The sequence below is a fragment of the Amphiura filiformis genome, chromosome 14, assembly GCF_039555335.1.
Source record: "Amphiura filiformis chromosome 14, Afil_fr2py, whole genome shotgun sequence".
NCBI classification, from domain to species: Eukaryota; Metazoa; Echinodermata; class Ophiuroidea; order Amphilepidida; family Amphiuridae; genus Amphiura; species Amphiura filiformis.
Genome location: NC_092641.1, coordinates 55789889 through 55804382, shown reverse-complemented (window position 1 = coordinate 55804382; position 14494 = coordinate 55789889). Strand labels below are relative to the sequence as shown.

General features: G+C 36.8%; 2 protein-coding genes across 2 annotated transcripts in view; one reads left to right on the top strand and one right to left on the bottom strand.

Moving 5' to 3' along the window:
- LOC140170326 (cell division cycle-associated 7-like protein) overlaps positions 1 to 14494 on the top strand; it is a 41481-nt gene that overhangs the window by 18992 nt on the left and 7995 nt on the right. The window lies entirely within an intron of this gene.
- Positions 581 to 14194, bottom strand: LOC140170325 (uncharacterized). Its single transcript, XM_072193693.1, has 11 exons — positions 12500 to 14194; positions 9725 to 9804; positions 9167 to 9325; positions 8228 to 8446; positions 7421 to 7674; positions 6687 to 6763; positions 6223 to 6427; positions 5233 to 5588; positions 4949 to 5095; positions 3738 to 3944; positions 581 to 3200 (listed from the first exon to the last, which is right to left on the bottom strand). Exons 1-5 carry the CDS (start codon positions 12629 to 12631, stop codon positions 7533 to 7535), a joined length of 732 nt encoding a protein of 243 aa, XP_072049794.1. The 5' UTR covers positions 12632 to 14194; the 3' UTR covers positions 581 to 3200; positions 3738 to 3944; positions 4949 to 5095; positions 5233 to 5588; positions 6223 to 6427; positions 6687 to 6763; positions 7421 to 7532.

Sequence of the window (14494 nt, the reverse complement as noted above, 5' to 3'; positions counted from 1 at the left end):
CGGTCTCACGCCAAGGTCGTATAATCTCACTCCTAGGTAGTAAATCTCACACAAAATGCTGGATAATGAGTAAAATCTCACGCATCAAAATAATTTGTTGCTCCTACCTCCCCGCTTTTCAGATTCTATGGCTCAAATAATCATGGGTCAAAATGAACATTGTAGTCAACATATCCCGGTACGGCTCTGTCTCACGCCAAGCAATTCCAAAAAAGTTGACAGCCCTGACAAAGTTATATGACCAGGAATTTTTTTTTTGGGGGTAATTGAGGGGCAAAGTGAATTTCAGGGGGCAAAATCAAAAAATTAGAAATTGTCGTAATTTTGAGTTTTTACATGGGGGGGGCAATAGTTCAGACTGGCATGACTGGGGGGCATAAAGTTGGGCCGGTGGGCTGTTTTCAAATTTGGTTCACGTGTAACAAACTTGGAATCTGTAGACTGACAAATCATTTGATTGGAATATTTCAACCTTGCTTTGACTATGTAGGCCTACATGGTCATGACGGTGGCCAGTCAAAACGTAACAGAAAAAAAATAAATACATTACAAAATACTGGAGTAAACTGACACAAAGATGAAAGGAACATAAAACATTTAAATATTTTATTGTACAGTGCATATGATTCTAGATAAAAAAACAACCTCTGCTTACCTTAATATTGTCAGTAGGGTAGCTAAGGGGTTGTGGCGCCCAGGGCAAAGAAACAGAATGATGCCCCAAACTTGTAAAAAACCGATTCTGAAATAATTGTTAATTTTTCTTTTGTTTACTCCATGCGCTCGAGAATCTAAAAAGGGGATCACAAATTTTTAAACGTAATTTGTTGACCCAAAATTTTTCAACCAGGAGCAATGCAGTACCCAAAAAGGCGGTGCACAGGGCATGTGCCCCCCTTGCTACGCCACTGAATAGACAAAACAACAACATACAATATGCTCATACACCCTTATTATAGTGATATAGGTGCCCGATGGGTACCGGTCCGTACTGATGGCTCATCATACCATGTCCTTTCATTTTTATTTTAAAATGAAAAAAAAGTAACACAACAAAAGAGTTGTCATTATCTAATCGGGCACTGATAGCACCATTATACATGTACATTTTTTGTACATTTTACCATGAAATAGAATATTTAACTTTTTATGAAATTCTCCTGTGCGCTGGATTGGGATTATAATTTTTGTCTGCAATAAATTCAATTTTTGTACTAATAGCTTCAGAATGTGTACAGGATTATTTACAAAATGTTATCATGTTTGAATTTTTTTAGTTATAATACATTTGTACAGCTTTCAAATACTCCTGTGGTTGTACATTTTTCCTATAATATTCATGCATGTACAGTATAAAGTTTTAATGCCTTCCAGTATGTGATTTAATTTTCATGTGGTTACTATTTATACCGGTACACAGGTATGCATTCCTGGATCACATGGGAATCTACATGTAATGCTAGCGACAGAAAAACGATGACAAAAATGATGACAAACCAGCATGGCGCAAAGTCAACGGTCAGTGTGAAACATCAAAGCAAACCCAACCATACGCAGATCAGTCTTCACATGCCTGGTCTCCAACAAAATGTGCAAGTCTCGCATTGGTTTATTCAGCCACACCAGACAATGCTCCTCAACCACCTCGGATGGCGCTACTGCATATATTATTAATTATATAGTCTGCGAAGACAAACGGATGCCAACAACACAGGTATATTGTGTACTTAAACATATTCATACATTGAACATTCACTATTTTTTCTTTCAATGTTTTAAAATTTAAAATTTCTGGATCACATTATATTTACAGGATAATATTCAAATGTACTGCACATACTGTACATGTACAGGTTGTAACTTGTATCAAAATGATTGGTACCAAACTACCCATCATATTTGGTGTCTAAGGAAATGCCTGCTTCTTCCACATTCAAAATTAGATCTTGATATGACTAATTGTTTCATGCCCTTTTTTAGACATACAAAAACAGGTGGATGTTATGCTGCATTTGGATATTATTATGGGTTCCATACCAATCAGTTTTATACACCCTGTAAGCCCAAACCACAACAGACATTATTTATCAAGATTTTTAAAAGCTGAAGCAGGTACATGTTTATGAATGCAATTAATGTGTAGATCTGCAGTCTTCTCTTGTATTCATTCATGCGTAGTATGAACTAATGTACATGATGTATACCATTTTTCACTCTGATGTGGACTAGTGATGTCAGTGCGCATTTCATTTGGCACAGCCTTGAATCGCTAGCGTTTGCTCAAATCGCTGCTGTACACACCCGCATGCTTAAAAATGCTGCATAGATGTGCGAGCAAAACAGCTGCTTCATACTGCCACGTCATGATGAAAAATGATTATAAATGCCTGTTAAAATTATAATTGTTTTCAATGTCAAAATGTAAACACGGCATTCACCTGTACAGTACATGTACCTTTTGTACACTTTGTTAAATTCAGCTTTTTACAAGCTTGTACATGCAGTCATGCATGTAAGATTTGCCAATGATAATGGCATTTTAAAAGAGTTGTACACACAAACACATGTAGAACAATAGCAGATTGCCAAAAGAGAATAGGCACTCCTGAATGCATGTGTGAAAATTTTATCAACATGGTGCACTTGAAACGGTCTTTCCATTAAGACCCTCATCAACTACATAAATTCTTGGTCCTGGTGGAACATTACACTCGGCATGTATACATACTGTTAGTATACTGTGTGTAAATTCATGGGGGAGTACAATATACTCATGTGTGCATAGTATATGTACTGGTATGTGAGTAAATGTTCTTCCAGTCCCATAAATTACAAAAAATTTCACTGCTTTTGTTAAATTGTACATGCACATGTGTGGACAACCTGGCACTATTCTTCATACTTTCTTTTTTTATTTTTTAGTGACTTTGCACGGATATCTGGATGGAGCTTAACCAGGTGCTCTTTCATGAGGAAATGTAGCCGTTTTAAAGGTTGGTGCTGAAGGTTATAAGCCCGGCGGGCATCCTTGTTCTGGTCTGCATGTGTTGCTTCACCACCCATTTCGTTTAGCTTCCCAAGACCGGTCTTGAATTTTGCAACTTGATCAGTAGTGTGGTCTTCAAGTATATGCATCTTTAAGGAGATCCTGCCGTGGAGATCTCTCCTGTATAAGGACAGGAACTGTTGAATTGATGTTCCTGCATTACAAACAAAAACAAAAAAACGAAGAACAAGAAATAACAATAGTATAACTCTGTAACAATATACTCTACTATACTGCAGTATACAGCACATAATGCTATGCTACAATGCACTCCCTGTGTGATAAAACTGGAGCGGGGAGTATTTGATGCTTGGATTTTATCACCCAACTGGAGATTCTGCCATGGAGATTCATCCTGACAGCAACTGTTGATTTGAATTGATTCCTGGATTACAAAACAAAAACAAAAACACAACAAACGGAAGAGCAAGAAATAACAATAGTATTACTCAGCAGCAACGTAATTGCATCTCTTGGGTACAAACAATGTATGCACCGGTATGGACTGCAGTATACAACGCAGCGTGTGAGTGATATGCTATACTTTCCTGTGTGTTTTTTAAAATCAAACTGGAGCTGGGAGTATTTGATGCTTGGGTTCCTATCCCAAAGGACATCTGGATTTTATCACCCAACTGCAAGTGATGCCATGGATCAACCCTGGAAATATTTCACACCTCCCTATACTCACCTATATGGATAATTTCATCATCACTGAGCTGTCTACCATGGTTAATGTTGTTATGCACCTCAGCATATGAAGTCAGAACTGGTTCATAAGTTGCTTTGATGTCCTTAGCCTTCTTTATTGCTGCCACCGCACGCCATCATCAGATTTGTTATACATCATGGTTGTGGTGTCAACTGCATGGTCTACCAGATCCTTGATTGGAGCCACCTACATGTACATCATTTGTAAAAATATCAATTTTACAACTTGCAAATTATTATACCAGAGGATCATACCATATGTTCATTGGAAATTTATAATCTGGAATCCTTGGAGTGATGATACACAATTCGTTCCGAGATGTATGTTATTTGTTTTACAAATCTGTAAAATGTGCTAGTTTCACATGTACGAATACATGAATGCACATGAATACCGAATGCACAAATTGGAAATGGGAACATGGAAAAATATAAAAGCAGCAATGGAATATCATGTTTGTTGTGTGGCACAGGGCAGAATCGAGATACCGTAAGTCAGTATCTAAATAAAATGAAGGCTTTAAAAATGCCAAAAAAAGTTGTTTGATGGCGTAACCTGACCAACCCTAAAAGTAAGCCCAACTCTGACTTTAAAAATGAAAAATTAATTACCCCGTAATTAAAAAAAAAAAGTAAAGAAGTTCAAATGCAATTTGCAGCCTAAAAAAACCCTGCCTACATTTACCTACCCTAATTTTTTGTTTTAATCTTACGCCAATCAAACAATTTTTTTAGGCCTGGCCTTGGAGTAAAAATGTACAAATGTAGTGTGAACCATAGAGAAATTTGTACCGGTACAGAGTCAGACCATTCAACAATAAATTTGTAAACATAATAAGGCACCGTAGAGCTGTAATTAAAACATGTAGGCTACATGTAGAGCACCATGCATGGCTCCAATGTTAACTTTCCATATCCTGGGTGCCTATTGATTATAATGTTAACTTTCCATATCCTGGGTGCCATTGGCTCCAGTGTTAACTTTCCATATCCTGGGTGCCTATTGATTACAATGTTAACTTTCCATATCCTGGGCGCCTATTGATTACAATGTTAACTTTCCATATCCTGGGTGCCTATTGATTACAATGTTAACTTTCCATGTCCTGGGTGCCTACAAATGTATCTTTGATTAAGTTGTTACCTTTCACTTTGTTTGGCGGTGAATGATTGGTCATGATAAGAACTTACCTTGCATAACTTGTTTACGTGGTTTCCGACAAATGATTTGCCATGGTAGGCCTGTCTTTCAACTTTATGCTTCTTCAGTAACGGATCCAACCCACTGGCAACTGGCCCTTTGCCATATTGGAGGCCAACCTTCTTCTTGGATTCTTCCTGCATAAATAAATGTAATGTAGGGAAAAATTTTATCAAATTGTTTAAAAAATATCATGTAGCATTTTGTATTCCCTAGCCTAGCCTGTGTAAAATCTGCATACATGCAAGTAGCCATACATTTGAAATCAACTTACCAAAGATTTGATGTTTGTTTGGATTTGGTTTTTCCGTGCAATTAAACCAAGTACTTTAGGAGAAACAGTGACCTGCACGTCCTCGGACTTGGAGTCATCAAGTAGCTGTAGCGGTATGTCTTCCAGTACGTCTTCAAGTTCGCTCTCTCTTTGTTTATTTTCTTCTCCAGTCGTTCATTTTCTGGTATCTGCTTGTTAACTTGTTGCTCGAAATTCGAATCTGCCTGGTCTACTTCCTCCCCGTCCATCATCATCCCTTTATATATGAGGCTGTCAATGTCATGGCAATCTGATTCAAGATGGTCGAAAAGCTTCTTGTAGATGCCAAGCCCAAGATGAAGTGATGGAACAACAATCTGAATATAAAGAAAGAAGTGTCCCTGTACAAATTCAGTGGCATATTAAAATCAGGGTTATTGAGGGGGGGGGGGAGGGGAGTAATTTACAGGTGGATCATTATTTGACACATGTGGTTTTATAATATAGTGTACAAGATTCTACAAAATCAGGGTGTCCACTTCCTATTCACTCCATTATAAAAATCATAATTTTAGAGTGTCCAATTTGAAAACAGGGCATCCAAATGACACCTTGAACCCCTCTGCCTATTACATGTAAATGCCTTGAATGCAAAGCATGTACATTTTCAAAAAAAAAATGCACAAATCAAAGTGTGCAACCACAATTACATTTTTTGTTTTTAAAAATCCAAAATGATTTGATTGCTTCATCATCCGGCATCACATACATACGGACACGGTAATGTACAATAGGCATACAGGCACGAAAAGCTTGGTCGATTGGTCAGCAAAGGTAATCCTGTGGCGTGCTATCTCCGATCATGTGTCTAGCATTTGGTGATAAGCTAAAAAGATTCACAGTGCTGGATTTCTGCCAGGTACATATGGTTCTCTGGTTGAAACAGGATTCCAACCAAAATGTTAACCCTGGACAGAAGGCATACAATTTACATTGTATACCAATACTTACGCCTTCAGGCTCTATTGGGAAGAGTGGTTCTCTGACGATGCTCTTGCTGATGACCTTTGCTTTCTCCTTCCTAGCCCCATCAGCTATGAAGTGTTGATTGTTTTGGTTGATGTTAAGAAGTGATCGCTTTGGAAACGGTCCCCTTTCAGCAAGTGGTGTTTGCCACTCCTGGTAGCTTCCTCGCAGTAAGGGCAAGCATAAGATGCTATTTGAAATGAAAGAAAAGTTGAATCAATTTCTATGAGAATCAACTACTTTTCGGAATAAGGCTTGATTTCTGATTTTGAAATAACATCTGGGCTTCGGAATAATGGGCTTACCCTTTTGGAATGGCAAGGTTTGTGCTCAGTATGTAAAAACATGTTTTGATAATATACATTTTGTACGGTACCTAATAAGATTATTGTGAATAATAGTAATTGGTGCAGTATAATTTCTAGTACTGGTACGCTAGTGATACTAACCATTACATCCAAGGATGCCATACGACTTGCAGATGAATTCGCAATCTCCATAGAGAAGGAGCCTTGTCTTCATTCCTCTGAAATAGAAATTTTCATGATAATTACATTGAGTACCGTTAAACATAGGCCTATTGTACCATATGGATTTTTTATTGTTCCATCTTTAATGTGTGTTTGGATCCTGGTAAAAGAATCTGGGTCGATTGGGCCTGTATAACAGGAGGGTTTTTTTGGTCGCTTTAGTAACTAGTTGGATGCATGGAGGATCAATGGATCATGTGTGCATACATACAAAAACATTTGGGGGGGGGTAGAGCTTGAAAAATGTTAATTTCCTGGGAAGCAAGCTAAATTTCCCACAATTTATAGCATGTTTTTATATACAAAAGACAAAATTTCCCACCAAATACCAGAATTTTCCTTCCAAACACCAACATTTCCTCGGAATTAGCTTCCCAAATTCCCCACTTTTACAAGACGGTGGTTGGGGGAGGGAGTGTTACACATATTTAGATTTGGGAATTGTACACACATAGGCCGGCATACATTTATACATATGTACATGTAATAATACATGTAAGCAGGTCGATTCAGATATATGTTTTTACTAGTACAATGTACTTGTATGTCCTACATGTACATGTATACATGTGTGTGGATTGTTTATGATGTACATATACATGTAGGCCTACAGCTACAACTTTAAACAATAACATGTAGGCCTAGTAACTTACCTCCACTCCATGGCCTTAAGGTCTGCCAATTGCTCACCAAAGTGTGCCATGGCAATGTTCACATTGGTGACAGTATCCTGTGCTTCAAAGAGTGCAAAATTAATGGTGTTATTTATGAATTTGGCTCTTTCACATTCACAATTTGAAAATTGAATTTCATAGTGGAAATTGGCTTGCCCCCTTTGTCCGCTCCTATTTTGATCCATATCTCTTTTGATGGTATAAGACCATCGTGCCAATGCAAATTGCCAAGTCTGAAAAGAGAGGAAAAAGAAAAAAATACAAATTTATATTTAAATACCTGACTAGCAGTGTTGGATGTGACAGACCCTCCCTGGCAATAAACAATTGCACTTGTATGTATTGGCAAATGCACATTATTCAAGGGCATAGCAATTAGAGAAACTGAGCAAATTTCAAACCCTTGTCAGGCCCAATTTTAACTCATTTCTTCTGTGCTTAAAAAAAAAAAAAAAAAAAAGTTTGTCTCAAAGCTCACGAGAAATTTAAAAACAAATGCTAAATGCGATTTTTTTTTCATCCCCGACTTTTTTTCATGGTATTTTGAGAAAAAAAAAAAAGTCTGATTTTCGCTGATTTTTTCTGGAAAAAACTATAAAAAAATTTTGAAATAAAAATAATTTCCGCATTTGTTTTTTGTCAAATCGTGGGATTTTACAAATGCGCGCGCAAGCTTTGAGACAAGCCCATGAAATTTCCAAGATAAATAAAGGCAATTTTTTTTTTTAAAGCGTTTCCAGGATCTGTGAAAAAAGCTACAAATTAAAAATGCTTTACCGTACTTACTTCTCATGTGCATCAAGATGACTGGAGACGAGGGCATTCAGGCTTCTGGTGTAAACCATGGGTGTTGGTTTAGTCTGGTAACCACTTTTGCCTTCAGCAGTGTCACAAGTGTGCACCATTGGGACCATTTCTGCTGTGATGTTGTTGTCTAGTATCTCTTCTCTCCTAGCTAACATGGCATTTTCAGATGCCATGCCAGTTTTTAGCACTTTCAGATATCTGTACAAAATTCAACATTAAGATCTTGGTATCAATATAATTACATACCGTACTAGTATAATATAGCTGCTGTACAGAACAATGCATGGTTTGGTATTAGGGGGTGGAAAAAGGAACTTGACAATATTAATTTGTCTTAGGGCACCTTGGTACAAAGATCTGTGAAAAAAACTACAAATTAAAAATGTTTTGTTCACATACTTCTCAATCTCATGTGCATCAAAATGACTGGAGAGAGACATGTACCGGTACATGTAGATGATGGATGATGATGGACTGTTACGGTACTTGGGAAAATATACATTGTACCTGTCTGGATGGGCTGGCATGTACGATGTAGGCCTACATTGTACGTATGTAGGTATTAATTGTACTACTTTGTATAAATTTATCTACATTGTATTAATGTAGGGAGGGAGCCCTACATTTTATATGTAGTGACCAGGGCTGGAAAAAATGAAAATGTCCCTGGAAGATGATCAAAATTCCCCTTCAAAACGACCTCCAAGCCGCCAAATTTAACGGGAAGGAGCTTCCCATCCACAAACCACATTTTTCCCAGGCCTGGTTAGTGGTAGTGACGTAAAGTAAAACTGTGATACCAAATTTCAAAATTCAGTTCCAGCATCTAGCCTAGGGTTCCAGCATCTCGCCTAGGGTTCCAGCCCCTGAGACCTGTAGAGAAATTATGTACATTTACCCAGACACATAAAAACAAACCTTCTCTGGTCCCTTAATGCTTGCCATGAAGCTTGCATATCCTTCATCATTGCTAGTGAACTGTCTACATCCAGTTTGGTGACATATTTGGACACTTCATCCTCAAGTTGGCATTGATCAGCACCTTTGCTAACCAAATTTCTGTATGTAGCGATGGATCTGTAAAAAAAAAATTCAAACTAATGACAAATTATATTTTGGATGGGAGTAGGGGTCAAGTTTAGTGGGAGAAACACATTTTTTGTATGCCACCACAGCCCTGTGAAATCATACACATCATGTACTCTGTAAGTTTGTACAACATGGATAGAGTTGCATTCAATTGGCTTATGGTAGATACATGTATAGCATGCTATCGGTGGTTCAATTCCACTGGTCAATATATAGTGACTCGTACATGTACATTGTACCTGTGCACCATGCAGAGACACTACACATACACAATATAATTTGAACCGTACATCTACATGAATATTGAAGACCACAAAAAAACAAACAAAAAAAAAGGTCTTGAGTCGAAAATAAAAAAATCCGGAAAAATTGTAGTACGGTACTTACTTGGACCTTTGGTGACGGTATGCTGCAGTGACTTCCTCTGATGTCTTTCGTGGGATTGTCACTTGTTGTATTGTTGCAGGCTGTAGAAAAATGAGAATGATTTCAAAATCATTAATTCAAAATCCCGATGATTTTCTCTTGGCGTAATGTAAAGGCCTATCCGCCTATGTGATTGTAGGCCTGTAGAGAGAACTGCAAAATTCTATTTTCTTTTTCGGTTAATTTACGTACAATCTCGAGTAACAGTATTTTTTACAGAAAAATACCCCAGCAAAGTTGAACCGATACTTTAATCAGTCTGTTCATAGAAGTTAGTTCTAGGGGGCGTTTTGTTTATCACTAATACAGATGGGTCTTTCCATGAAGTTGAGCCACACACACATTATTGCTATGTGTGATCATAAAATTGGCTTTCTTAATTAAACCACACCAGCTTTGATAATGATTTTGAGTTTAACTTACAGACTAAATCAGAGGCTTTCAAATGACACCAAACTTGGGGCAAATTATTTTTAATGTATTTCTTTATTTTCGGTAAATTTGATGGTGTCCCGGGGTAAAATATGGTAAATTTTGTGACATGAAATATGAACATTTTCCAAATAAGTTTTAGAAATTGAAGAAATGTATCTTTTAAATTCTTTTATTGATAAAGTTAGTCAAAAACACATATAAAATCATAGGAACAAGTCACATTTTCAATATCTCTTCCCTATTTCATGTTATATAGCTAATAAGTACAAGGATCAAGATGTAACTGTGCGGTGTCCCACTTTAAAAATTTTGTTACATCTTGCACATGTGTCTTGCTTCCATAATATCTTTCAAATGAAATCAAAATTAAATTAAATTCATAATATATGACTATGGTTATAATTTAAATACCCTTTAAAGACAATAGATTTGATCGTTTTTCAGATTTGGCACAAAATAGAACAAGATGAGACGGCGGTGTCCCACGTTACATCCTGAAAATTTAAGGAACTTTCTTCCATATTTCACTGATAATCTGGATGCAAGATTTAAATACTATCCTGGTAAAAATACTTGTCCAACACACTTTTCAAAACCCAAAAGAGATCAGCCATTTAACTTCATTTTGTGTGAGTTTGTCACCTTTGAAATCATGGTGTCCCATGTGTTACATCTTGATCGGTCGTCAAGCAAAATGTATTATTGAATGAAAATATTAATACATATAGTTAGCCAATGACAAGTTTGCTATGCGAGGACATTTTCTACCAACCATAACAATTTGGATACTTTATGCACAATATAAATACCATTATTAGGATGCATCAAATCAGATGTAACAGGTACACGGTGTCCCAGTTACATCCTTATTTTTCCCACACTAACTCTATGGGAGTTGATGTGACTCTCTCCAAAATGTTCATTCACTATAATATTCTGTCAGAGTAAGTTTGGATAATGTTTAATAAAGTGTATGAAATCACTTGGAATGCAAGACATTTATTTTAATTCAATTTGAATTTTTTTTCATCATGTCACACTTTGTGGCTCAACTTCATGGAATGACCCAGATATGTGTTTGTTCAATCTCGATAGGAAATGTGCAATGATGATCAATCATTTTATTTGTAAAATTTCATTATATTGCATACTGTTTTCGTTCCATTAACTGCCCAGGGCCCTTAACAAAGTCATTTTTGGTGGGCGCTTATTTTTTACATTGTTTAGGCCTACATATTGTACAATACAATGTATGTAAAAAATGGGCAAAATATTCATTCATCATCATCAGCGTACAATGTGTATGTTTCCAACCATGTGTCAGATTTGCTTGTACCCGGTAGTTCGATCATAAACTAATATCACAGTTTGCTTGTTGTAAAGTAACTGGGTGGGCGCTTATAGAGCATGGGCGGTTATTGGAATGAGTACGGTACTTTAATTTGTACAATGTATGATTTTTTTTTTTATCCTTTGGCTTACAATCATGTAGATCTTTTTTAAAATTGTTTACATAATTACCGTATTCGATCCAATAACCGCCCAGGGCACTTAACAAAGTAAGTTACTTTGGGTGGGCGCTTATTTTTTATATTGTTCAATTTTGCTTGACATTAACATTATCAACTGGGTGGGGCGCTTATAGGGGCATGGGCGGTTAATGGAATGAATACGGTTCATCAAATGAAAATACTCCAGGTATCCATAAAAAAAAAACCTTACCGGTAGGCCTACCATATTCATTCCAATATTACCGCCCAGGGCACTAAATTCACAAAGTCATTTTGGGTGGGCACTTATTTTTTAAATCATTTACATAATTACCGTATTCATTCCAACAACCGCCCAGGGTGTTTTTCAAAGTCATTTTGGGTGGGCGCTTATTTTGACATTGTTGTTTACACACTTTTTTTTTAATTGCACACAAATGTGGCATGGGCGGTTAATGGGATGAATACGGTTCATCAAATGACAATGTTTTTTTTTTTTTTTTTTTTTTTTTTTAATACCGTAGTCATGTAGGGCGGTGAATAAAGAAAACCCTGTTCTACGGACCCGGCCGACACAGATTCTGAACAAATTGGGGAAAAAATTCCTGTACCGGTACCAATGAATACCAACCCAAATTTAGGAAATTTCAGAAACAATTATTTTTTGTATTTTCTCAATATTGCAAATTATTTACAGATTTTGGTGATTTTTTGGGTACTCGAAAGTTCTGCCCGCCCGTAGAACAGGTTTTTATTTATTTTTTTAAATGTGACATAAATGTGAGAAATGCAACAGGATTCATAGGCCTACCTGTCCCCTGGTCTTCAATTGCAGCATACGATCTTTTGCTGCTTTCAGCCGCAACCAGGTCCACGTGTCGGTCATAGCCGCAATTTTGGATGGGATTTGGTTCGCCAGCAACATGTTTGCTGGCGAGTTCATGTAAAGTTTTGTTGCAAACGAAAGAGGTGAAAGAAGTGCAGCTCCTGGTGGTGGTGATACTATTTTCTTGTTGGGTGATGCGTAGATTGTCGCAGAGCACAGATGGTTTTGGAGATCTTTATTTACTCCTTCAGAATTACACTTGATACATTTAACTGGTACAGATTCTAATTGCGTTATTAAAATATTGGGGGATATTTGAACTGATTGGAATTGAATTAATTGGGAACAAACTGGGCAGGAAACAGAAAAGTCTTTATGGAATTGAAATAATTTAGTTAAACAGTCTGAACAAAATGGATGCTGACAATTACTTTGAACGGGATTTGAAATTACACATAAACAAATTGGACAGGTGAAAAATTGATGTTGATTTTGTGGAAGTGAAGAAATGTCTAGCCTATAATCAGATGGGTAATGAACAGAATATAAATTAAAAATGTCAGTGTCAGTAAATGAATATGGTAAATCCTCTGCCTGGGGCTTGTCCAAAGTCAAAGAAGAAACAGTTGTACGTTGATTTTTTTGTTGTGAAATCTCCACCGATTTCCTATGGTGCCTTTCTGTACAGTTTTTAATTTCTTGCACACTCCGCAATCTCCTGTTCTTGGGTGTTTTCTAAAAACGGTGACTTCAAAGTCTGGATTTTTACATATGTTCTAGTCCCGCTACGAACGTGTTTTATTTTTCTAAAACACCTATGACAAACTTTGGGTGGGTGAATATCACAACAGTCAAACCACACATTTATGTTCCAAATAGCAGAAATCTCTTTCGCACACTGCTCAACAATTCCAAATCTTTCCTTTACATTGATTGCTTCGGAACATACCCTACATAGGCGTGTAAGGGCCTCTAAATGATCTTCCATCTATGGAGAAAGTCATTTCTTGACGAACTCAACTTGCCAATGCACAGCGATATACAGCGCCGTAGCACACGGGCGAGTATAGCATAGCACTACGCGCTGTATACTGCAGTGCATACCGGTGCATAGGCAGCCAGCTAATGCATAGCCGATTTTAACGCAAAAATAGTGCATGGACATTTCATGATATTTCCATTTTAAAATGTGTCCCAGATGCAATTTTAGAATATTTTAATAGAGTATACTATTTTTTGTTTATTACAGTATTGTGGTTTTATGAAACTTGGTGATTTTTTTTTAATTGAAGAAATTCTGAACGCGGTTTTGCGAATTTTGTAAATGTTCACACTCGGCGCGGGAATACACGTAAGCAAGCATTACGGTGTCCACCGTTCGCCGTAATATTCGGGATCTTTAGAACTCTATTTTTCTATTTCATTGCTATTTTGTGGTAAAAATAGACCAACACTACATAATAAGATACACTTTAGACATTATTCTCTCTAATTTTTCGAGTTTTATTGATGTTTATTTCAACATTTTTTTGGTCATTTCGATCTTTGGGGGAAACCCTTTGTGTACATCAAACCTGTGACGTCATAGGGGTGGTTGTACGGAATCCCTTACTGGAGGAAATATTTTACCAACGTATAAACCAAAAAACTTTATTATCGAAAATGCACGTACTGGCGATGCCGTGAAATATCTGGGACTCATTTTTTTATTTTTTTGAATTTTGACCAACTTTGCAGAAATTTACACCAAAAATGGTTGAAATTTTGGCGAAAATCAGGTTTTTTTTAATGATTTTTTTGTTGAAAATTCAGTATTCTGTATATCGTGAACGTGATAACATTACGAACATTGTGAACATATCCAGGCACATTGGACAAAATCCTATATCCAACAGATATTTATTGTTGAGGTATTTTGTGTGAAGAAGGTGCAATGGAAAAACACATTTGAAATTTCAGATTGCTGTGTACATACTAATA